The sequence below is a fragment of the Pezoporus wallicus genome, unplaced genomic scaffold (genome assembly GCF_028554395.1).
Source record: "Pezoporus wallicus isolate ANWC-B61680 ecotype Strahan unplaced genomic scaffold, APGP_CSIRO_Pwel_v1 contig_3817, whole genome shotgun sequence".
NCBI lineage: Eukaryota > Metazoa > Chordata > Aves > Psittaciformes > Psittacidae > Pezoporus > Pezoporus wallicus.
In genome coordinates, this window is record NW_026635157.1 from 10000001 (window position 1) to 10026563 (window position 26563).

Below are 26563 nucleotides of genomic sequence, written 5' to 3' on the forward strand. Positions count from 1 at the left end.
ACTGAGATACAGAAGTTCAAATTAAGTCATTTAGTTATGGTGTGCACGTATTCCCATGTATCTAACAGCCTGCTTATTTTCTATGTTGGTAAGCTAATAAAACCCTACATTTATTTAAAACTGAAATTACCTGTAACAAAGCCATTTTCTGGTCCCTGTGTTTGGACTTCTGAACTGCATAATTTGGGGACTCATTGACTTTGATGTTGCAGCAAAGGATTAGTCTTATCAAAACCAGGTTTACACTACCCTGTGATATTCTGGCTCAGTCTTGTGGACTGTAGTCTTTTTTTTCTCCCCTAAAAGATCAAATTCCTTTTGCCATTGTGTCTTATACCATGCAGTGCCTTATCTCCCAGTCTGCAATTAAGATCTCTGCTGGGAAAGATCTGTCCCTTTGAGGGTGTCCCCCTTACCCCAGTAAGAACTTAGTGTCAGACCAGTGGTTTGCCAATGTGTGTCTATGTGCATGTGTCCACATATGTTCTCATGATGATCAGACTTCTCACACAGTTTTGTCACGGCATAGTTATCCTAAACATCACAGGCTCAAGAGATCAGCCACACCTGCTGGTACTATAAATATCTCCAGTTTTGAAGTTTTTGACACTTGGGAAAAGTGTGACATTTTACTGGGTAGGTGACTTGGAAACATAATTAGCACAATGTTTCCTTCTTCTAAGATAATGAATAGAAAGAAATCTACGTAGATGGGGGAAGAGAGTGGGGAGGGAGAGGAGAAACAAAGGGAAATGTTTTCCTGGCAGCACACAAAGGTTAAAAGATAATGCAATACTATTAATAGCCATGCAGCATTTTGAAGAAGTGGCCACAAGAAAGGTTTAAAATAAATGGGGGAGGAGGGATGGATGCTGTGGGCAAGAGAAAGTTCCAGACTTATGGGACAGCATGAAAGTGAATTTGAAGACTGAGCAAATACAGGAAGGTTAAAGTTTACAGTAGGGATTGCCTGAACTGAAAGAAATTAGAGGCCACTGACAAGTCACAGACAGACAATGGGTCTTAAGGATCTGCCATCTTTCCCCACTCATCATCATTCCTAGCCAGACAGAAAAATCAAACAAGATCTGTGTTTTCCTTTATTAGTCTCAGGATGCACAATGTTTGCAACTTCAAGTACACCCTAGAAAAGTCTAAGGCTATTTTTACAAGCTCAATGACTTCCTGGAACAAATTTTTGGACAGCTTTCAGGATGTCTTTCATGCAATCTGAAGTACTCTGCAATACCATTTTGTACCTTATTTTTATAATGTCAAAATTACTGAATGTCATCTGCCTCCCTTACACTGGATGCAGCTGAATCCATTATACAACTGTTTCCCCATAATTAGACTTGAAATGTGCTACATGAAACTTACTCAGAACTACTACATACTGGAAAGGCTCAAAAATTCAACAGCTAGATTAATACAGAATGATTTATGGAAAAAATTGCACATTGAGCCATATTCTTCAATACAAAGGGCCACCTTCCTTTTCCAAGATTTCACGAGATATGGAAAACTGCAATGTGTGTACATTTTCTTCCAGTCTATTAATTTCTGCTTGTCACTAGGAAATGTTCCCTCAATTAAAATGTTTAGAATTTATAAAAGGTATTCTGTCTTGTTACTGACAAATTTTTGACTTCACACTTTGAACAGAAGAAAAGCCAAACATTGATAACTTATAATTGTAACTATCAAGTTAAGCTGTGTTAGATTTTTTAAGTTCATCATTTTTAAGAGTATTCTGCTGGCTGACAGCAGAAGTTCGGGGTTTACAAAGAAGGTCTTCTGGTCAACCTTTCTTTCCTAATAGCACTGAGAATAATGCTGATGCTAATATTTTGCATGACCTCAACTATATGTTACCAGAGGAGACCACCCCAAATTAAAGAAGTATATCCTAGATATCATGTTATGCTTGAAATATACAGTATATATTAAAATATATAATACACAATCAAAGGCTGCATCAAGCACCAATCTCTCTGCCATGATCTAGCTGAAGATATTCCTGCTCATTGCAGGGGAGTTGGACTGGATGTCCTTTGAAGGTCCCTTCCAACCCAGCTATTTCTACTATCCTACCATTAAGACCATTATGAAGGATAGGATCAGCATGTGGAATGTCCCTGGCTGCTGCCTGGCAAAAACTACTGACTCTTGAGCACCTCAGCAATCCCCAGTCTCTGATGAGAAAAAAAAAAAAAAAGGTGGCTAAACCAGGGTCAGGCACTACCTCTTGCGCTGGTTATTTTTATCCACAGGATGTAAGGAAAGGAAAGGCCTTGTTTCTCATCTCTTCATATGAAAAGTGGATATTTTTTCTCCCCCTCAGTACTAGCAGTTCTCTAGTTGTTAGCTTCACTCTGCCAAAGCAACATCAAAGTAATAGCTTTTTACTGTGCCAAAAGGTAAAACAGAACCAAGCCAATTTCCTGATGATTCTTCCACTGCTACTTGGTTCTTTATTACTTGGGCTTTTCCACACTGAGTTGCCACTGTACCACACCACTATCATGTATCAGTGAGCTATATGATTATTTCAAATATGGATCAGCAGAATGCATAGGTTCTGTTTCCGTCACCATACATACATATAGAAGAAAGATGTGCTCATTCAGTTCATAAAGTAGAACCCAAGGAACAGCTGGACCAAGCAATCCCCACTTTGTGCATGGATGCCAGTATGTAAGGTAAGCCTTACAAGACAAACAATGATAATGTGAAGGCTCAAAGTGCTCGACTGAAACAGAAACTTAGGTGGCATTTCTTGATGCTACCTAAAAATTTAGTTACCTAAAAGTTAGTTCTTTTACTGGCTTTAATCTGTTCCAATACATCCTAAAAGTTTGTTGCAATCACAAAAAGAAGTGTGTGAAAGTACCATCTTTTAAATCACAAAAAACATATCTTATCACTTCATTTTAATGAGGCATTTATCAGAGTTATTCAGTGTTTGGCAGCATAATATGAAGAACGTAAACAAAAATCTAAAAGCATTTGCTATCCTTGCTTTCAGAGCTCCATCCTTTACATTTTTAGCATCAAAAAAAAAAACCAAATGCGGAGATCATTACTGGGTGTTTTAGAGGAATGAAGGCAAAGAACATAGTGAACAGCACATCCAGTTTCATTAAATAATACAACTGTGCTTACTGGCCTTTAACCAGATCAGCGTATTTGTTCTGTACAGAAGGATGTTAACAAACACATCTCATAATAAACAATCAAGGAGAAATTAAACAGCAGATTGAGAGCCAGGCATGGACATCGTTAATTTGTTTCATATATTTTACATACCCGTACTCTTCCCCTTGTAGGGGACTCTATCCTCTCTGTACCTTGCTAAAAATGCCATTATACAGATAAAATCACATCTTTTATTGATTTGGGGGGGTGTGCGTGTGTGTGTGTTTTGTTTGTTTGTTTTTCCTGCTGGTTATATTCATCACACAACACAGTAGATATATATTTGCTGGCACAGATAATTATATTCTTGAGACAGCAGAACATTGCAACTTTCAGCTTGAGAGCATGCTTCACTTCTTGCTGTGGATGGAGCCAAATTTCTACAATGAACTCAGTAAAGTTCTGCTATACACATTAGTGGGAACTGTAACTAATGGCACATGGACTAGAAGAAAATCTAACATGTCACAGCAGTACATTTTTAATGTAATGGTCATTTGTACATTTGTTATTTGCAACTGGATTTGGACTGGTAGCTTTTTGTTCACTTTGTGTAAATCAGTTGTTTTAGTGGAAAATTACAACAGTTTTAAGTTCTGAATTTTTCTGTCAAGTGAAATCACTGAAGAATAACTGACAAGAGGCAAACTCAATTTATCTGGAACTAAAATGAACTAAATTAACTGAACTAAACTATTTCCTTAGGCTCTCTGAAGTCAGGACAATGTAACTCACCCAAAAATAGATGCTAAACATGTGGTTTCATAATTTTTAAAGAAGCTCATAAACCACCATCCTCGCCAAAACATACTAGTCCTCTCCAGCCCCAAGCCTGCCCCTGCTCCTATCTTCTGTGCCAACAGTCATGGAGCTATTCAGTGAACTGCACTGCAAAACTGTGAATAGGTTAAAAATTAGCTGGCAAAGGTAGAAACGTTAATTTAACCGCAGCTGTTAATTTAACCTTGTGGCTGTACAAATTTCCAGCGCAACAAAATGGCCAGACTGTTTTGGTATGGTGGCAATGCCAGCTTATGCTTGAGTAAAGCTGTAATGTACCTAGAGAAAATGGGCGGTACGACTCACTTTCCATTTGTCTCTCCAGTATGGGCTGTTAGGAAAATCCATTTAGTGAAATTGAACTAAATGTCATTTATATAAAACTAAAGGAAATTACTAGTTCGGTGTACCTGTATGTCCGTCCAGTGCATTCCTGTAAAACACTTGACTCAACAAATCAACGTTTCTTAAAAACAAGGGACCAAATGCAAAGGAAATAATTATCTGCATAAACAGAAATGTAACTTTTTTATTCATGAAGTACAAGCTCCCCCTCATGGTCATGCCATAACAAGCATCACTCATCCATAAAATCAAAATCTGCAAATCTGTGGGTAAAAAACAGGATTCATCTATTCACTTTCATCAGCTTCAAACAGCATTCACAATATAATAACCAAAATGAAAACTGAAGCCAAACAATCCATTACCTTTTCCAAATTCACTTAGTACTTGTGCTGGTTTTGGCTGGGGTAGTTAATTTTCTTCATAGTAGCTTGTATGGGGTTATGTTTTGAATTTGTGCTGGAAACGGAGCTGATAACTCAGGGATGTTTTCGTTATTGCTGAGCAGTGCTTACACAGAGTCAAGGCCTTCTCTGCCTCTCACCCCACCCCACCAGCAAGTTGGCTGGGGGTACACAAGAAGTTAGGAGGGGACACAGCTGAGACAGCTGATCTCAGATCACTGAGAGCTGCGAGAGACCTGATCACAGGGATATTCCATACCATATGATGCTCAGGCTCAGCACATAAAGCTGGCAGGAAAAGAAGGAAGGGGGGATGTTCAGAGTGATGGCATTTGTCTTCCCAAGTAACCATTACACATGACGAAGCCCTGCTATTCTGGGGATGGCTGAACACATGCCTGACCATGGCAAGTGAGGAGAATTCCTTGTTTTGCTTTGTTTGTGCATGCAGCTTTGCTTTACCTATTAAACTATCTGTATCTCAACTCACAAGTTTTCTCACTTTTCTGATTCTCTTGCCCATCCCAACAGTGGGGAGTGAGTGAGCGGCTGTGTGGGGCTCAGTTGCCAGCTGGGGTTAAACCACAACAGTCCTTCAAATACTCTGTAGTGTAGCAAAGTACAAGAAATGAAAACTTCTTTTAAAAAAATCACTGTAACTGTATACATCGCTTTTAGGTCAGGATTTTTAAAAAGACTTGGACAGAGTGATTAAAATACTCCTCAAACTTCTATCAGAACTGTTTAGCACTATTTCTGGTTGATACTTCTATAATGCTAATGTCTTTTAATGGATTGTTGGGAAATAACTAGCAAATCACAACAAACAGAAGATCCATATTAGCTCTGCTTTTCCTGAACTTTTGGTTCTAGCAAACTTACATTTAAATTGTGTTAGACATGCACTTACCATTATAATGCTGTACCACACTCAGACACTATTGGTATCAAACAAACTTCCATACAGTTTATGGAACTAAATGGACTCTTACAATAATCTAATTTAACTTAATATTTTTTTCTATTGCTTGTTACAAATGTTTTTCCTACAACATTCATGCTGAACACAACACATGAAGTCAAAATTCACCTTAGAGCATAGCAGAAACCAACCATAATCTTGAAGTAGCAAAAGAGTAACTCTGTAATGAACTGAACTTAGGTCTTGCAAAGAAATCAAACCAGCTGCAGAAGTGTTTTCTCCTTACTGTTCCATGGACAACACCAGAATGATTAACATTTTGCAGGCAGCACTGTACATATATTTTTCTTTCTGCCAGGTTCAGTTTTAAAGTAGCAGCTTTATAGGGACACATTTTATCAAGGGCAAGACATACTAGGAGCCAGAATAAACTCGTGACAGATAATTTGTCAAACATATATAAGCTTAAAACGGTACAGATGAAGAGCTGAATAGCAATCTTGACAAAGATCCTGACAATAGCAGCCTAGCAGAAAAGAATTTACAATATTTTCTCCTGCAGCTCTAAAATTGTCTATTCAGGATACCATCCACAGAGCAGGAATACCAGGCATAATTTTGACATACAGCCTGTTTTGAATTAATAATGAAATGTATTACAGAAAATAAACTCAATGGCACATTTCTGCTAATACGATCCTTTAAGTTGGAAGGTGTATTTATTGTGTCACATACAACCCCAAGGAAGTACTATATGTTCTTTTCTCCAAAATGCAACACTTCCCATGGGAGGTTTGGCCCTTAGAGGACTGTCTGCTAATGTTTTGTAAAAACTGCACGCAAACTAAATTGTGTTGCAATGAACTCTGTAAGTGTATTCTTACATTAAAGGAATTATACATGTTATACACTTGCGGAGGAGAGAGAATCCTAACGACTCTGTTGTTTACCTCACCAGTTTTGAAGAGTTCACATGGATTCATTTAATATTATTTTCTATTCCAAACTGCACTGCCCTGAAGGGTGTCTATGTAATAAGAAATTATCTATTTTTATCAGTTTACTTACATTAAATGCTTTGCTATTTAATCTAATGAAGACATACATAGAAACTATTCAGTGCATTCATTTTCTCCCTGCTCATACCTGGCCTTTCCACTAATTTGACGTGTAACTAAGCTAACTTTTGAAACACACTTGTATAACCTTCAGTGTTACCTAGTTACAGATGTAAAGTCTTTTCTTCTGGCAAAAGCATCAATATAAAAACTGAATTTGCTTTCACAAAGGTTATGTGTTATGAAATAATATTACCACTTCCAAGAAAGCACAAAAAGATACTCCAAAATCAGCAGCAATTCGGAAGTTAGGTTACAACAGTCACTAAGAAATGTTAAGAGAGCATATCCTAAAGTCATGCCCAATAAACATTTCCGGTCATTTTATCATTTTCTCCTGGTAATGTTCAGCTTCCTACCTTGTTCCAGAACAAAAGCCAGAGAAAGCAAACATCACTGTAGAAGTGCAGAGACTGAAGGACAGGCCTAAAGCCAAGAAATGCTTTGCTGGGTTGGCAAAATGTAGCAATGAAATAAGAAACATTTTTACTAAACAGCAGTGTTGTGAAAATAATGATGTACAGCTGTAGTTCTAATACAAGCAAAGAATGCTCACCAGTGAGTGTCAGTAGTTATGCTTTACAAAGAAAACACAGGTTTGCTTGTTTGCTAAATTTTAACTGTACTACAAGTTTGTCTACAAAGGACTGTCAAACTGAAAAACAGGTCAAAAATCTGATCTCATCTTTTCTAATTCTTGATAAAAATCTGGTTCACTAGTCTCAGCTGTGTAGAAAGTCACGCATAACGAACTCCTTTATTACCTGTAGTTAAAAAGATATTTAGCTCTCCATGTCTAGCAAATTAATTATTTTGTGAGTTCTTAACTATAAACTTCTCAAAATCAAGTTTCTGTGACTAAAAAAAAAACATTCATCTCCTTCCACAAGAGGTCCTGAATGGGAATACCTTTTATTAATTATCTCAGTTTACAGAACAGCACACATACAATATTCTGTCACCCTCAAAGAAATCTAAAGACAAACTCGAAGACGAGGATGAGGAAGCATATTGTCCAAAGGACTGAAGAAATACTTGATAGATTCAATCTTGGAAATAGTTATAGGATTATTTGACAATGGAAGCCTCTCTGGAACTCTAACAATCATTCAATTTCTACCATACTGCTATCAAGCACTGCTTAAAATAATAAAGCATTCCCCAATAACAGTATAAGCAATTTAGTAAGCTGAAAAGCTCACAGTCTTCAACTGTTCTTTAAAACCTAAGTTAAAAAATACTAAATATTTTATAAAGGCACTTCAGAAATTAAACTAATGAATTGCTCGAGAAAGGCCTGTATTAATAATAAAGGCTTTCCCCATTTTTCCTCTGTATTGGACTGCAAAGAAGTAGCGTGACAGCAGCAGTCTTTGCTGCTCTGCAAAATGTCCTATATGGGTTATTGCACTATTAAAAAATGGTGTGACCTCACATTCCTCAGAGCACAAAAGATAATTCATCAATACTGAAAAACTCTTTTAAAGAAACTTTTCCAAGGAATACTTGGAATTGTCCGGATAGTTTTAAAGGACACCAATGAATTACAATCAGTACTGTTCTCTGAGAATTTTTATTTAGGATCTGTAAACAACATACTTTAGGTATATAGACTCATAGACAGATAAGAACTCCACCTTGGTTTGGTCTAGGTACTGAGAGCTGTTTCTCAGCTGGTATTTATACTCCTTTTAATTTATAGACTCCTATTGACTTGAACTGTATCTTTGGATGCATTTTACCTGACTGGCAAAGGCAGTAGCTTTAGCTCCACTGGCAAGAAAGAACTGAGAGGTTTGCTCTCATAGTAGCATGTTTCTGCCACATCTTTCAGTAACTTCCTAATTGCTACAGGAAGGCAATTAATATTGAACAAGCCACAGACTGATTCCACAGCTGCTTAAAAAAAAAAAAAAAAAAATCATCAAGCTAAAGCAGCATCAAATCCAACTTTGGCAGACAAGTCATGTCCTTTTCCTGAATGCCCCCAATTCCTCCAGGGGTGCAGAGAAAGCTCAGATTTTACTTTACACATATATGGAAGTATAAAAGTACATTTTATGATTACAGTATTATTACATTTATTTCATATGCATAAAGTACATACATACACCTATACACACACACCTGTGTGTGTCTGTATATGCGCTTACACATGTGGGAGTGGTAAGTCACAATTAATTGACTGAGATTTAAGAGGGATATGTGTAACATGCAGGAAACGCAAACTTAAAAGACTCCCCAGATCATGGAAGATGAAAGAACATCACTGTCCCTCAGTAATCTACTCAGAATAAACACAAATGAGAGGATTATGTAACTTTGCAAGCCAGGTAAGATATATCAAGGATACAGTTCTCAAACTCAGGAAGTACGAATATGCAAACCGGAAGGGGTACAAATATCAGCTGAGAAACAGCAGATGGTACTTGGACCAAAACAAGGTAGAACATAATCTTTATATCCATCTACAACTACTATGTTTTTTACATTTACTAAGTATAAAAGATAAAAGTATCATAGAACAGTACTGTCTGTAATTCATTAATATCCTTTTGAACTATGCTGGGAAATTTGTTACGTAGCCCTTATAGACGCTAAAGGTAAATTAATGTTGACTAAATTAGCACCAATTTATCTTTGTGTTCCATTGTCATCTAGGTTACCAAAATGTTTTTAAAGCAGTTAAACTACATTGACAAGTTGTACCTGCTATTTCTCTAAGTATAGCTGTATGATCATTTTCTGCCAACTTCACAAATCCAACTTCATTTTTGAAGTGATGAATTCCTTGAAAAGACAAATCCACAGTTTTTCCTTTCAGGAGATCTTCTATAAAATCTTTGCTGTCTGAAAGAGCACCAACTGCTCTGTCAAGAGGAAAGAAAATATTTGGAAGTTGTTTACATTGCTAGTAATCATTATCCTATGATTCTCTGTAAAAAAAAAAAAAAAACCACAAAGTTTTATTACTATCCATTTACTATCTATTCAGATACTTTTGCACTACTTCCTGCCAACACACTCAGTATTATTACCATTTTATAAAGGTAAACTAGTTCATACACCCAGCTGTAAAACCACAGAAATAATAAGGCAGACCTGGCAACAGATGTAATTCCTCAAAAGAGTATATCTCAGTCCTCAACATGACTACATATTACAATGACAGTGGTTCTATTACTCTGTATATCTCATTTAAATAAGATTCTTACTTGGCAGCCCCATTCTTAAAGTAATTAACATTTTTCATTAATTTTCATTAATGTTTTCAGCTGAGCTATCAGGAATTTCCGATTCTTAAAAGAAGCAGCATTCTAAACTGATGCTTACTTTCTTTAAGGGATAAGCAGCACACACATATAATGTACATGTAACTTAGGAAAGAGGTGCAAGCCTGGTAGCTTTTTAATAATTTTATTAACCACATTAAGTTTACGTATGACTACATGAAATATTTGTTTTGACCTGCACTTGAAGCGATTCACTTGCTAAGCAAAAACTATATAAGCATTCTTAGTGTCTTCTAAAGCGCTCTCACACGCTCACAGTTCTTAGTTCTACTGAAAGAAACTGAATTTTCACTAAACCTACTCACTTTTTGAACGCTAGATGGCAGAAACAGGTTAAAAACGTTCAAGAGAGTTTATTTCACTTTTTCTGTCCTAGCTGGATGAAAACCATCACTATGATTTCTAAAGCAGGCTAAATTATAGTCTTTAAGCCTGTACAATTACAAACAACCCTACACACGTTTCCATTGTGTTTAACAAGACGGACTCTTGATGAGAACTACGCATTTAACTGAAACCTAGGCCAGGATAAGAAAGGTGTTAAGGTGGACTACATGATAAAATACCTTTATTTGATGTAGTCCTCCTGTGGCTTTTTATGCGACTTTAATCTACAGCCTTCAAGTACTTTATATCCTATATAGCCACTTTAAACAACAATGCCATTACTTGTTCCTTAGCAAAGATATTTTTCTTTCAGCATAATCTCTGCCACTTAACTACCCTTTTATTACCATTAAACAAGCCTGTTCCTGTGTCTTCCGTATTTGCTATATTTCAAGACCCTTTAAACCCACCATCTAATATTGATTATACCTGTCAGATTAGTTCTCAGGTACTCAGGTGTAGGTTTATTTATTCACATGAACCTGAAAATTGCTCCAAACCAAATACTCCAAAGGTATTTCAAATACTCTGTGTCAGACTGCAGCAGGCTTCCAAGTAGTGAATCATGCAAACACCTAAAACCAATCTCTGGATTTTTTTTGCATCTGAGAACTAGTATACAGAGAGCCATGGAAAGCTCTGATCCCCAGCTGAACAAAGTATTATATTTCCATACTTTAGGATGCGCAGAAGAACTCACTGACCAGGTCAACTCCACCTGATTAGGTCTATGAAAGGTCAATTTAAAGAGTGAAGTGTGTTGTCAGTTTAGCACTGTGTCACTTAAGATTTAGTTCTTCTTTTTCTTTAATAGATAATCTTGTATACACTAAAATATTTAGAAGAATAGCTGTCATCTCACTCTAGCATATTTTGTACTTTTGTATTCTATCGATCACTTTATAACATCTAACAATTGCTTTCTAAGAATGCACGAGGACAAACATTTCCACTGAAGTCAATAGTAACAAACACAACAGTGCTATCTTCTTGTTGTTTCATACCAAATAGTATTTACAATGCCAAATAGTTGCACTCAGTGCAATTAACCCTCAGGGATAACAAAAAAGTTTACAAGCATTTTACTCCGAAGTGGGGAAAGGGAATTAAGAAAAAAAAACAAAAAAAAAGCCTGAAGCAGAATATTCTAAGTGAATACAAACTAGGATTACAGAAGCAGTGCCTGTTTTTTTTCTGTATTGTTGCAATGTTGACATTATAGCATTTAAATTCTAAGTGATTTTTTTTTTAGAAATTTCTGAATTGTTAAATTTGATTATGTGTCAGAAAAAGTAACCCTGAAAAAAAAAAAAAAAGCCAAACTGAATCCTTCCAGCTCTCATATTTGTAATGAAAAGGTTAGATTCACAGAGTCTTTGACATACAAGGAAGAACTTGACATTATGGTCGGGTAATGAAGGCATTTATTGCAAAGGTAGGTATCCTGATTTCTAGTACCTGATCACATACCTATGCATACAGTTATCATGGACTAGAACTTCTTTGCTTGAAGGGAGTGCTTGCTTTTCTTTATGGTTTTTAAAATCTCACATTCTTGATTTCATATAGTCCTACAAAGAGATGTGAAGTGCATTCATGAAGGCTAGACCACAGCAAATCAGTCAGGAAACTCGCATGGGTATTGCAGGTCTGGATTCCCTTAGAAAGAGTGGCCTGGAATACAGATCTTCCATTTTCAGGGTGAAAGCTGTATGTACTAAAATACCATACAAAGGGCTTTGTGCTGAATTGAATGTTATGTTTAGCACATTCTTATCACGCATTTTGACTACAAATAGCATTCAACACATTTCATTGCTGTATAGACAGAGGCACTATTGTACAGTAGAAAAACTGTAGATATCTAAGTAATTTAATGGATCCAAACCTAAGGATCTGTGAACTCTCCCATACCCAACTGACTACCTGCACTTTATTTGAGGGATTACTGTCAGCCTACGTTACACACAGGTCCTTTTGCCAGCCTGGATCTTGGTTTCTTCTCATTAACCTGCTATCAAAAACCGGTGAAGCAAAGAAAAGAAAATTCAACTTTTTTACCTTCAATTTCTCCCAAAAGATTAAACAGAAAGCAGAATCCCATCTAATAGAAAATGCAGTCTAGAATACCTGAAGATATCTGAGCTAGATGCATACAGGAGGCATCTGGCCAGGGAAGGGGGTGAATCTGGAGAAGCTGCTTCTGACTAGAAGGACAACTCCTGGGTGCCTCGACTGTGGAGTTCTGCTGGGAGAGGCAGAGAAGAACTCCATAAGTAAGTGTTTGGGTGGCAGTCAGACAATGAAAGCTGAGAAGGAGTTCCAGGAGTAGCAAAGTACACTGAATTTGAGAATCTTCGTTTGATATAGTTTAGGACTTTAAAAAGTATTTATGAGGAGGCATATTTGCCTTCAAGATATCCTCTCACATTCCCTTTTTAAAAAGTTCATGCTTCAAACCCTTTTTAAAAAAAATCTCAGGCATGCAGTCAGTGGTTGTTCTCACCCATGTTCAGGTGCTACTAGAGTTAGCTCATCAAGCAGGGCAGGAGGAAGCTGATGTGTCTACCCCAGGAGACAAAAGGCACATGGAGAGAAGAGAGTCTACCAGATGTAATATCCTCTGCTTTCCTTTACATTCTATGTTCCTGGCTGCCTGTTTCTCTCCCTTTAGATCAGACCATTGGAGACAAGGCTGCTGACAGACTTGCATACTCACAGTGTAGAGTCCTCAAGGATATAGCGTTCAAGGAAATGAGTGTGAAAAACAAGCAGGGCAATTGATTTAGATATACTGGTGTATGTCATTATTTTTAGGTGCGTTAAATATTTTTAGCTAAAATACTCCTTATTAGAAGCATGCCCTTGACTACCAAATGGTTCTTATGTTCTGTCTTGGATTCTTGCTTTCTTATGAGCAATCTGCACTTTAACAGCCAAACCTTTGAAGGAAAAAATATTCAACATATACTTACTAGACACCTTATTTTGTAACTGTACCATAACCAAAGCAATGTCTCACTGCACTTACTCAGTATTTTATCTAGGTAATTCAGTACATGGACCACATGCGTGCTAACACTGCAGAGAAAGCCAGTAAGATAAACATATATATATATATATATATATATATATACACACATATATATGACAGAGAGGCCCTGAAAGAACACATCTGGGGGTGACGAAACCATGAGGCTTCTCTTTCACAGACTGAAAACAATATGATGAATTTTAATTCGTTAGCAATTCACTACAAAACTGACACATAAGCCATAGAGGATTCCCAGATGTTCTTACAATGCCAGTAGAACATTTATCAGCACTTCACATAGTATTCTGTTAGTTACCAAAGTGTTTGCAGTATCAATTCTGCAATTATAATATGTGAAGATTGAGACACCACATATGCATGCCATTATGTACTACATATAAATAGAAACTGCCAAGAAAGTCTGTGTAAAGTAGGACTATTAAATACACTGTTTGTTTTCATTTCAAAATTACAACTAGACACGTAAATTATTATTCTGAACATTTATAAATTACAGCTGTATAGACAGAAGTCTGAACATCTTTGTATCAACCACTGAACTTGTACATTAAAGTAGGCCTGTGATAAATAGCAAAAAAATAACCAAAGAACTGCATTTTATAAAGGAAGTAGTTGCATCTTAGACATGACAGACATCATTGTATAATAATAAGCACATCTTTCCACAACTTTTCTACATTTTATATGATAAAAAAAATCAGCTATGTCACTGAAGTAACATAAAAATTATACTTTTGAGAAGGTCCAATAGCCACCTCTCTTTTAAGTGTACTTAGATTTTGAGTATAATAAAGTAATTTAGGGACATTAAAAAAAAAAAAGCAGCAAACCTGTAACTGCATGAGGCATAAAAAAACCTTGGAGTTAGGGTTTATTTCATTGAAGTCTTTCAGCAACAATTACTAATTCAGCTTATAACATTTGCTAAACTACGAAAATTCCCCTAATAATCTGCTCATTGTGCTTTGCAACAAAACACTGTTTTAAAGTGATTACTTTAGCAAACACGAGATTTGCACATGCAAGTTCAGCACACAATAAGGAAAATGCAAGGGAAAAATTCATACTTAATTCAGAGCTCATGACATACTGCAAATTATGAAAATTACTAACATTAAGATTAGCATTTTAAGAACAACAGGAATTAAATATTCAGTAACCCTAGTATTTTAAGGCCCTGTATTGCAAAAAATAACCATCAGTTACCCCTTCTATGAACCCTTTTTTATGAACTCCTCCAGCAAGAATACTTGTATATGCCTTGTATATAATTTAATGCCTGTATATATACATATAATTGATAATTATATATACCTATCATTTAAATAAAATAAAAATGAAATAAATTTATATATACATATAATTTATAATTATAATTTAACACTTGTATATAATTTAACACCAAATACCTACATGCTAATTTCTTCTTCATTGGATAAATGCATCACAAACATGGTGACATGCAATGAGCCAGAGTGAACCATTGCTTTGGAAAATCTTTGATCCTTTTGTATTACTGCATCTTGGACAGCCTGAATACTCCTATTAATCTGGGAAGAAAGAGGTAGAAACAACAGTTAGCAGTTACAATTACTGTATCCCATCATGCAAGTGAAAGGAAAACATACAAACTGAAATCAAACTTTTATGTAAAAACCATTCTAGCAGAAGAAAGTTTTATCCTCTGACAAAGCTGTGTTAATTGAGCCGAGTAAACCCAAAGTGGGTACAAATGGAGTGATTAATAAATCACTGGACACTCCCCATCACATCTTAATAGGAGCCTGCTTCCATATGTAGGATAAATTCATGGAAAAGATTAAGATCAATCAGTTTTATATTGCCATTAATCCAAATAAAAAGCTTCTTCAAGGACTTTCTCTGCCTGCTTTGCTAAACTTGTGTGCTGCTATGTGCATATGTGTCTGGAAAGACACTTTCAGGAATATCTAGTAACAATTTGTAGAGATTCCTGATCTAGAATTCTGATTACACTACCCCATAGACAGATATAATTTATATATTCTCATCAAACATATTTTAATGAAATTCCATACAATGTGTACACAGTTCAAACTTCAGTCTTTTTCTTTAAAATTAGTTGAACTACGTTTTCTTTGTTGAAAATCATTTGCTTTATAAACTGTATACAAAATGTTAACTGTGCTTGCCATTATAATAGTTTTATTGTAGTGATTTAAAAAAAAAAAAAAAGCCAACAAAAAACCAAACCAGACCAGAAAACAAAATAAAACACAAATCAAAACCACCCAAAACACCAAACAAAACAAAACAAAAAATCTGCAACAATTCTTGAATATGTTACTGGAAATTAAATTAAATCAAATAACCTTGACCATCTGACAAAATGAGTTACTTCTTAAAGCATGATAAGCCAAGACCTAACAGATAAATGAGTTCTGGTGTAAAGGCTGAAAACCCACAAAACCCCAGAGGGGTTACAACAAGGCAAAGAGATAAGCAGGTTCACACCTATATAAAATCCACTAGGAAATCAATCTAATAACATAACAAATAACATGTCTTTGGAACAGGATTAATTCCAAAGACGGACAGTTAGCAGTTTCAGAGACAAGTTACTGCTGAACCCACTAAGAAAGTATGAAATAAGCTGCCTTTCTGATAAAGGCAAAATTTCTATTGAAGACTGTAGGTTATTTTTGTCTGCCTAAAGTGACATTATTCTACACAATCTATACTATTTGGAATTAATTAAAAAAGAAAAAAGAATTTTTTGGTGAATTTCAGGAATTTATTTTTAATACGTTTTCCCAGAAGTTATGTTGTCAAAATGTAACACAGTAGCTGTAGCCTAGCTGTGACATCATAATGCATAATAAAACTTTAGATTCATTCTGTTTTCTTCAATAAATCTAAGGTGCAATTGACAGTTGAGTGTGCGGAATTTTAATTAAGTGAAACAGGACTCTTCCAACTTCTCTGTATAATTAGTTATGACCCACTGCATAAATGAAAACTTTAAATTGCTTTTTAATCTGCTACTTACATTACCTTACAGAGTTTTATGTTACATATCAACTGCTATCATGCTATTTCTTTTAACTTGATGTTTCCTAACTTAATGTCAGAAGGCAGATGATACTTAACAATTTCCCCCTCAGATTTTAAAAAGTGCTCCAAAATAAGGCTAAAAACTCTGATTTCAAGGTCCCCTCTCTCATTACTTGGCATATGTTATTCTGAAGAGTAACAAAATAACTTAGTTCTGCTTACTGCAAGGATGCTATTAGTAAGTGAATATAAAGACTGTAAGCTTTAAAGATTTAACAGATTAATTATAATTATAAGCAAGACAGGAGGACGCTGAAAGGCAAACTGACCATGTGGTTTCATCAGATGAAACACAACATAAAAAAAATTTACAAGAAAAAGATACAACGATAATCATCCATTTAACTGTTTTTGCACAAGTAATAATGCAAATTTCAAGATAAATTCAAAATTAATGGTATACCACATTTTATTTCTGAAGATTCAACACATAATTAAAATGAAAAAAAGGGGAAAAAAAAGGAAAGTGCTTAATTTCCAAGAGGAAGAGTTCATTAAATGGTCCAGAAACATCCCTTATTACAAAATGATTCTCTGTGTAAAGCTTGTAATGCGACATAAAATATAAAGAAAGAGTGCTAATGCCTAAAACGCTTCAGCAAAATAAAAATCAGATGCTCAAAAAAAAAAGAAAGGTAGCTCATTACTAACTGAAATACTACCAGTAATTATCAGATTCCCTCTGGCTATCAAGAAACCAGGTGTCTTAAGTCTAAATTTTGGTTAATGCTGCTCATACAAATTCCAGCATGTATTTTCTGTTTCAGAACAACTCTACATTTAAGGAGGCAAGTATAAACAAAACTTTCTAGTAAAGTCCTGGAATTCCCAAATGCTCTGAAATTCAGTATAGTTGCTCCTTTACCTCCGTAAATTATATAAGGCTAAGTACATGATAATAAAAAAGCATGCACAGTTAGGAATTTTCCACTCAACCAGCCATTTAACCAGCCATAGTATCAATTGTGAGCAGGAAATCTCAATTAATCAGATTATACAACCCCTACATTATTCTTGCACTTGTTTAATCATGGAACAGACAGGGAGAAAAGGTATTTCAGACTAAGATGGCACAAAAGATCTCCCACAAAATTTGTGTCAGGCCACCCTGGATCTTATGAAACTAGCCCCTGCCATCTCTTCTTCACGCAGTATGTTTTAAAGATTGAAAGACTGCAGTGTAATTTTCAAACCTATGTTGGTTTATTTTCATTTTGGATTTTTTAATATTTGACTTTGTCAGAGAACAGATAGTATAGCTGTATGATGAGTTAAAATTCACTTGAGATAGCTTCTGGTATTAAAAAATACACCTAAATTTGGAAATGGTGGTAAACTGATTGGTTTAACATTATGTATCTACTTTCCTTATTTGCAGACACAAAAGGTATCAAAGCTGTACCAGAAATCCTGCAGCATGCAAGAAATCATTCTCATTTACTGTCCAAATCAGACAACACATGCTATTACAAGAAAATACATTTTCTTAAAGAGCTCTCTGTATTTCTTGAATCCATTTGAACATTATCTCACTAAACAATGAATTTTAAATAAGATGGAAAATGTTAAGCTACAAACTGACCAGTTAAAACAGTAAAAGATCCAAATTCCTATCTATAAGGAGAGCTAAAAATATTGCTAGGGATTTTCTTATTAAATTAAATTGGAATGTTTCCCTTTTTCTAAGTAAACAACAAAATAAGCAATACTGGAACAGTACAAATTCAGGCAATACTGGAACAGTACAAATTCAGGCAAAATATTCTGAAATCCATAAGACTGACAAACTGAATAAAAACATATTTTTCCGCTACTCTTTTTGAGGTAGGCAATTTTATTCACAAAACTCTTACATAATATAAAGTTATTCTTTGAATAGGCTTCTAATATTCCTTTAAAACTACCTGGAAAAAACGATTTTGCTCAAGATCAAACACTGTTCTTCTACAAACATATGCAACTGTTGAGATAATTCTGGTTATACCAAATCAGTATAATAAAGAATTTCACCTCTGGATTAGTAATTGGAAGAGAAATGAAATAATTTGGCTGATACTGCTTTTTATTTTTCTTCTTTCTCTCAGTGTCTTCCTCAATTTCCTTCCCAGTAGTCCTCTTTCTTTTCTTTTTTATATTTATTTCAGAGGTTGTGTGCACTGAAGAGATAAAAAAATTACTTTCAGCATATAGAAAATCAAAACAAAAACAATATCATGACAACAGGAGCTGGACTTCAGTTAACTGACTGGAGGGTGTCTTGCCAGCCATCTAATCTCCCCATGCTCTGAACTGGCAGATCCTACTCCAGCCTGAATTACTGTAGTCAGACAAGTGGAGAGCATACCTGAACTAAGAGCCTACACTTCTAAGCAGAGTTTACAAGCAGCTAACACCAACATGCAGCTTCCAAACTACTGTGTTTCATTTAGCCAACTCCAGTGTAACGGACATCCAAATTGTCTACACTTGAATACAGACATGGCTTTAGAGCAAAAAGGCCAATATTGAGATTTAAAAATCCTACGCATGCTGCATTTTGAAATAGAAAGCACAATAATACATTACATAATACATACATAATACATAGGGATATTAAGGAAAAAGGTTGTATTAGACTAGGACTGGCCAACCTATAGTTCAAGCACCAAACCCAGCCCAGAAGAAAATTTAATCCAAGCCAGATCTATTTTCTACCTTCTTTCCCAAAAACACTTTCCAACATGGTGAAAGTGTGTCCTCAATTCTTCTCCTGCACCATAAATTATTTTTTCTCCTATCTACTTCCTCAGGCCTTTGCAGACCCTCTCCCACCATGTGGCCTGAAAAATACCCGTAAGATGACCAGGCTGTAGATATCCACTGTCTAAATAGAGGTGCATTTCTAGCCCCATGTTGGGAATATACATATTGGAAGAGAGCTCATAAAAGCCATCACTCGAGAAGTTCATATACAGTAATGTGACATACAAGGTGTCTTTATTCTGTGACTCATTGTTGCAATGAATCCCCAAATGGTAAATTTTTAATATACTCCAGTATTTGCAAGACTGAATACTAATAAGAGAGACTCTGGACTGGACCCTGCTTGCAGACAGACTCTGTTCCATGTGCACAGCCCGCTGTGTGTATGATGTGTCTATGCTTCCACATTATTGTTTAATGTACTTACTAATAAATTTATCCTCAATATCTGTGTCGACAAATGGCATTTCTGCCATCAGAGAGTCTACTGTATCAGCAGGACATGGCTCTTCCATCTGTTTTGTCTCTTTGTTATTCTCTTCAAAGATTTTCTTTTGCTGTACATTTTCTAGCCCACCTGAAATATATTAAAATAACACACTGGGTCTTAGGTTTTGACAGTGAAGAGACATTATACACAGGCAATATACCAAGCATATATTTCTCTAATTATCAGTAAATAAATATTGACAGATAAGCCCCTCCAGAATGCCTCTCTTCGTCCTTGTCAACATATCAGCAAAATACTGCTTTATGTGGAACAGCAACAAGGGACTTGAGCATTCTAATTTAATAGTTTCTGGTCTTGTGTGGTTCTAAGTGAAAGCAATTACATGCAAGAAAAAAAATGATAGAACTGAGCATAAAAAAAATAAAGTCTTCAGACATCACATAACATTCACTTTGAAAAACTGCATGGCATATGAATTCAGTGCAGACAAACACTGGCAAATTAATTCCAATGCGTAAACACACAGAAAATGAGGCTTGAAGGAACAGGAAGGGAATCCTACCACTCCTCATATAACAAAGAGTTTTCAGCTCACTAAATCATATAGACACGAGACAATTATTCTACTCCTGCATTTCCCACACTATAAAACAGCAATGATCCGAACTTCTCACTCTGAAAACTGACTTTTAGTATTTAAGCTAAAAAAGGAATCAATGCAAATCAAACTTCATCTTGCATGTATAAAGATATGCATGCAGTTGTATCTCAGAGTAATACCACAATGACAGAATAATTTCCACTAACAAGTTTTTAAAAATGTCTTTTTTTCCCCAAGAGTACTAACTAAGCATGAGTCATTTCCTTAAGCCTGCTTCGTGTTTCTGCATCAGTAAACTCTAATATTGGCATATTGAGTTATACCTTAAAAAATGAAAGAATAAAATCTCCTCTAGCAGCAAAAAAATGTGCACATAACAAGGCATCTAACAATACTCTTTCGGGACAACTCCACAATGGGATTACTGTAGTGGAAGAAGCCTTATGTCAGAATTGCAGTTTATCCCAGGACAGCTCATTACTACAGAAAACACATTTTCAAAGCTCCTTTTGTGACCAGTGCAGATAGTCCAAATCTGGCCCATGGGGAAAATTTGGCAGCAAAAGTGTATATTATATTCTTGGGTCATGCAAAACTACATTACATATATAAGAATAAACATTACAGACCCAGTCTGGGTTATTATCATCCTATGGAATGTTTCTTGCATATATTGCTTTATGCTAGGAAAGATAAGTAAAAGAAGAAATTGACCAAATGCTAATTCACTCCAGTCTACAGCAGGGAGTCATAATCACTCTGTGGTTGTAGTCTGACACCTGTCTTTACCCTGGAGGCTATTAAAGAGAAACAAAGTATTTAGATTTGTTGCTTGTTCCCTCTGTTGACACTAAAGAAGTATGCACAACAAACATGTTAGAGCAATAATGAAACTCGTATTTAACATTCAGATTAAAGTTCACACAAAACAGATTGTTGCATACAGAAAACAATAGCCCTTCCTTCGAGGAGATCCTGAAGTGAAGGGCAAGACAGAAATCTATGAAGCCAACAAAAGAACAGGTCAGTTTGAGGTAGAAGTTATTAACACCACTCAGAAATGCAGAATCAGAACCAGCTAGGAGCAAAAGGGATTTTTTTAAGGTAGCACCAGCTACAGAACAAGGACTCTTATGAATCTGAGGGGTATATTTTGCAGATTCAGTGTTTACCTTGCTCTGTCTGCTCAAAAATCTGAGACCTAGGGTAACAAAATCAGCTTCCATAGGAACTCCTTGACCATCAAACTGTTAGAAGATAAACTGCTTTTTCTTAATTGCATGCTTAATTAATTAGCCTGAATTTCACATATGAACAGGTGCATATGTTATTCCCATATCTGTATTTGTTTAAGTGGCTGCTGACCTTCAGCAGTATTTAAGTCATCTGTTCCAACAGAAAAAAAAAAAAAATCCTCATACACTTAGCTCATAAAGGAGAGAATACAAACAATAAGAAACAATAAAACCTATTTGATTGCACCCTCTTCCTGGCCCTCTTCCCCCACACAGATTACAGTTTCAGATCATTTCAAATAATCTTCTATTTCTTGACACCTACACATCACAGATCACAGTGAGATTAGGTCTCCAGGCACCATTACCTGTTCAGTATGTTTATGTTTAATATGTTTATACTATACATAGGACAAGGGATAACGGCTTTAATCTGAAAGAGGGTAGACTTAGATTAGATATGAGGAAGAAGTTCTTTACTGTGAGGGTGGTGAGGCACTGGCACAGGCTGCCCAGAGAAGCTGTAGCTTCCCCATCCCTGGCAGTGTTCGAGGACGGGCTGGACAGGGCTTTGAGCAACCTGGTCTAATGGAAGGTGTCCCTGTCTGTGGCAGATGGCTGGAACTGGATGAGCTTTAATGGTCTCTTCCAGCCCAAACCATTCCATGATTCTATGTTCATATGTTTAGTTTGCTTGTGTTCATATGTTTAATAACAAAGTAATCCTTTGAACACAATTTAACTTAGATGGTCTTACTCTCCAGGCATTCTGAACCTCCGGTGCTGGCACCAGTGCTTAGACTGTTAAGAGAACTGAAGGAGTTGAAAAAAAAAAACAAAACAAAAAACCACCAAACAAAACAACAACAAACAGAGAACTTCGTGGAGAAAAGACCTGCAGATGTAGTATTCGGCCAGGTCAAACGTTTACACTGACTGCAAGCCCAGACACAGAACTGGGCAGGCAGGGAAAACAAACACCAGACTTTTTAGCCACAGCCCGCGCTTAGGTTGAATCATTTCCCCCTACGATCTGCACAGCCCCTGCTGTGAACCCTCTCCTTACGACTCCTGGATATGCCTATACAAGCCATAGTTTTTACAGCCGCTCTGCCCAACGTGACTGTTTAACGCCTAACGGGCACCAGCAACGGCGGGGGAACCGTAAGACCCACACGCTGCCCTTCAGCACCGGAGGGCGCCAGGACCGCGCGGAGGAGTCTGCGAGGCCCCGGGTTCACCTCTCCCGCCTCTCCCTCCACAGCCGGCCGGAAAGGCGGAACCTGGGGCCTCGCAAACGCCTGCCCGTTTCCCTCTCGCCTTCTCACCGTGCTCCGGGGTCTCGCCGCCTGCGTTTAAGAGGTGGCCGCCTTCTCCTTCTCCGGCTCCCGCCGCCAGCCGCAGCGCCATGAGGCGCGGCAGAGCGGGTACAGCCCGCCGGGCGAGGAGGGCGCGGGCCGCCGCCGGCCGCGCCGCGTAAAGCGGTGGGAGAAGCCGCCGCAGCAGCCCCTGCATGCCCGGTGAAGGCGAGCAGGGCGGCCCGCCACGACACCGCGGGGACGGAGGGGATGCAGCGCAAATGCCTGCACCCGGCAGCGCAGGAACGGAGCCGCACGGCCGCGGGACTACAGCTCCCGGCGTGCTCTGTGGCAAGCGGCCCGCGTGCGGCATGGCGGGAGGTGGTCTTGGGGAGGCGGCGCTCCGGGGTTCTGAGAGTCCGCAGCCGTCACCTTCCTCCGCAGTTTGCTGTCTGCTGACAGTATGTGGCAGAGCAGACCGGTCACAGCGAAGACACTGGGATAGCGTGTCCTGAAACGTGGGGTCCGCATTTCAGTGTCCTGCTTTCACTCAATATTTTACTGACGGCGCTCGTCCCACAGAAGGGCTGCAGCCACCAGAAGTGGTTTGGGCTGGTGTCTCCCCAAAATAACCAGTTGTTGCTTAGGGCTGCACAACAGTAATTGACGTCTTTAGCTACGGTCTTGGGAAGAATGCATAGTCCTGCTCTAAGTTTGCTCTAAACTCCTTCCTTTACATAGCTGTTCTGGATGGCCCTGGCCTCTCCTGGATGCTGACACCAAGGCCTCTGAGGTGACCACACGGTCTTCTGTTGGGAATCTGCTTCTGGAGCATACAGGAGAGGCCTGGGAGTTGTGCTTTTCCTGCTTAAATAAAGACTTTGTGCCACTGGGAAGCCACATCCCATCCTTGTGTTCTGTGGGAGAAGCCAAGCCAAGTGTTGCCTGGTGCTTTTGCAGATCAGCCTGTGGCCATAGACCGTATCTGAGGGAGCCAGTTGTCAGTTGAAGGTGCATGGGTGCTGGATGTTAGAACCTGAGAGTGAAAAATGAGGTCAGTTTCTGTATTTGGCTCTTTTCGGTTGTCACTTTGTGGGAGATAAAATCTGGAAATATTTTACCACTCTTTGGAATGATTTTGTGTGGTGTTTGCTTATGCCATCTTTCACACAGTGTTTTCATTTGGTCTGCATAGTCCTGTGGAGACCAAAGGCTGGATGTGAGACACAAGTCAGAATTCTAAGGGATCCAAGAGAAGCTTTAGAGTGAGGCTTCTGGCAATTTTTCTTACTGTATGCATTTCAGCTGAATGTCAGCTATCATTAGGAGATTAAATACGTAAGTGTTCATCTGTTCCTAGCCTGCTAGCGTTGGCAAGTAAGATACCTCCACAAAAATTTGATTCCAGAGAGTCAAATACTGGGAGAAAATCTTCTCTTTTCAAATGTCTTTAAAAAAAATATTAATTTAAAATGCAGTTTGGGATCTGAAACTGCTCCAAATCAATTCATTAGGTGTTTCACAGAAATCTTCAGCAAGAAAACACTGGAGAAAAACATTTCTGTTTGTACAGTTGACAAGGAAGTCCAGTGCAATGTTTAGGTAAGTTAGCATTTAATGGTTCTCTTGAAAACAAAATGTATTTTTAGTGGAGCTAAAATTTTATCTAACCCATTAGCCTAGCACAAACATGTACATGTATTGTTTAGGTTTACAATGTGCCTCCATATTATACAATCTCCAGGATGAGGGGAAGGAAGAAATGAAAAGTACCTTAGCTGGATCTAGTAACAGTTGCCATGAATTGTCCCTACAAGTCCTAGAAGTGGCATTGGAGGGAAGTGTTCAACTGGGGACTAAAAGATGAAGTAACAACTTGTGATTTTTCTGGCTGCCCAAATACTGCGCAAGTTTCACAGAGGTCACTGACCTGGTGCCTGGCGGAAACTGTTTCTCACCACTGCTGAGGCTGGGGCCAAAGCCAGCACTGTATCAGTTTTATGTGGCCTTGCCTGTATTAAAGAGAGTTTCTGATTAGCCTCTCAGCCCTACAGTCGTCCCTTTGAGGAAAAAAGAAATAATGACAATGACACTAACAGACAGAGGAAGCAGTTGTGTAAGCTCTGCAAATGTATTTGCTTACACAATCACACTGCCCATACCTGTTAGCTTCTCACCCACCTTATGGTCTCTTAATCCACCCTCTAACTTCAATTCAGGAGAGAGTAAAAGGATTCAGATGTATGATATTCCCATACCTCTCCTGAAAATTAGTGGTTTGGGAGAAAAGAGAAACTTCTTTAGATTCCAAATGAGGAAAAGAAGAATCAGTGCTATGCGTATGTTTTTCCATGAAACAGTGGCTGGCCATGAGTATTGGGCAGCTTGTTATATGATAGGTCATGATACATATTATCAATACCCATTATGTATTATCTTAGTCAAGCAAGAGATATGGGGGAGTTGTGACTATCTGGGACATGACTCACTATGCAAAGTTAGGAAATAAAGGGGAAGGAACTGGATGTGTTACAGGAAGGCCTAAATATCGGAACATTGGGATATTGTGTCGGACGTGGGAGGGAGGTAACGTATTGTAGTGGGAAGGCATGGAGACTATAGGGGAAGCTTGGGTTATTGTGATAAGAAGGGAGGACATAACTGATACAAAACAAGGCTTCATTAGTGACACTATGATACAGCAACTTGTTTTCTGACAAATGGAGAAGAATGGACTGTGATCTGGTAGTCATAAAAGATTTGCTACAGAAACAAAGAAAAATGTGAGTTGCAGAACTGCAGTAAAAGAGGTGGTGGAGTGCCTGGGATAAAGTAATTTAATGCAAAGATCAAAAAACAAAGGCTAGAGTTTCTACAATAACTGGTATAAAAGGAAGAAGCACATGAAGATGTTTTCTGTTGTATTTAATGAATATAAATTACATTTGACTGGCATCTAACATGAAGATTAATGTGAAAAGGAATAAGGTAAGTGGATATCTTCATGATCTGTTGATCACAAGCAGTTCATTTACATTGCAGGAAGAGGGAATGGAACAGTGGGAATCAGTTGAAAAAAATTAACCGATTACCCAGTGCAGCAACTCTTCACTTGCTACCTTCTAGGTAGTGACTGTTAGGAGGGACACTGGCTAAAGATCAGCATGGACACTTGTATGCCATTAATGTCAAGGAGTTTTTTCAGACACTTCCAGGTTCCTGCAGGCTTTTTGATGAATGATGACTGTTGGGTGCAGAGAGGATTCACCTAACAAAATGAGGCATGGATGTCCTTGCCAACAGGCTTGCCAGTCTCATAAGGAGAGCTTTAAACTAGGTTACTGAAGGATGAAGTAGTTCCACCAGACCTAAGCTGGAAGAAAACTGGCAAGTGTGCTGACAGATTAGTGGTAGATAATGGGAAAGCAGATGCAGGATAGGATGGTGGCAGAGGCTCTCCCTCAACCTGAGCAAGCAGCATGCTTGGGCACCCTTCCACATTCCTGCACACAGGCTAGCATTTAAGGGGCACTTCAGCAGGCTGGAGAAGTGGAACAACAGATGCTTGATGCATGAAGTTCAACAAAGACAAATATAAAATCTTGCATCTGGGACAGATGAGGTTTGGCAAAAGCAGCTGG

General features: G+C 37.6%; 1 protein-coding gene and 1 long non-coding RNA gene across 6 annotated transcripts in view; one reads left to right on the forward strand and one right to left on the reverse strand.

The window, feature by feature from the left end:
* Window positions 1-23182, reverse strand: part of AKAP7 (A-kinase anchoring protein 7) — an 87334-nt gene extending 64152 nt beyond the window's left edge. For all 5 annotated transcript variants that reach the window (XR_008972079.1, XM_057408617.1, XM_057408606.1 and 2 more), the window contains exons 1-5: window positions 22953-23182; window positions 19765-19914; window positions 18606-18751; window positions 14916-15052; window positions 9477-9637 (exon numbers count right to left, since the gene is read on the reverse strand). Coding sequence is in view for 4 of the 5 variants with exons in the window: in XM_057408617.1 (XP_057264600.1) it covers window positions 9477-9637; window positions 14916-15052; window positions 18606-18751; window positions 19765-19914; window positions 22953-23139 (781 nt within the window). In the remaining variant the exon portion in view is untranslated. The remainder of the gene's footprint in view (window positions 1-9476; window positions 9638-14915; window positions 15053-18605; window positions 18752-19764; window positions 19915-22952) is intronic.
* A 228-nt stretch (window positions 23183-23410) lies between these two features.
* LOC130598823 (uncharacterized) lies at window positions 23411-26297 on the forward strand. Its single transcript, XR_008972092.1, has 3 exons — window positions 23411-23976; window positions 24437-24524; window positions 26128-26297. It is a non-coding gene; the product is annotated as an uncharacterized LOC130598823 (long non-coding RNA).
* Window positions 26298-26563: the final 266 nt, after the last annotated feature.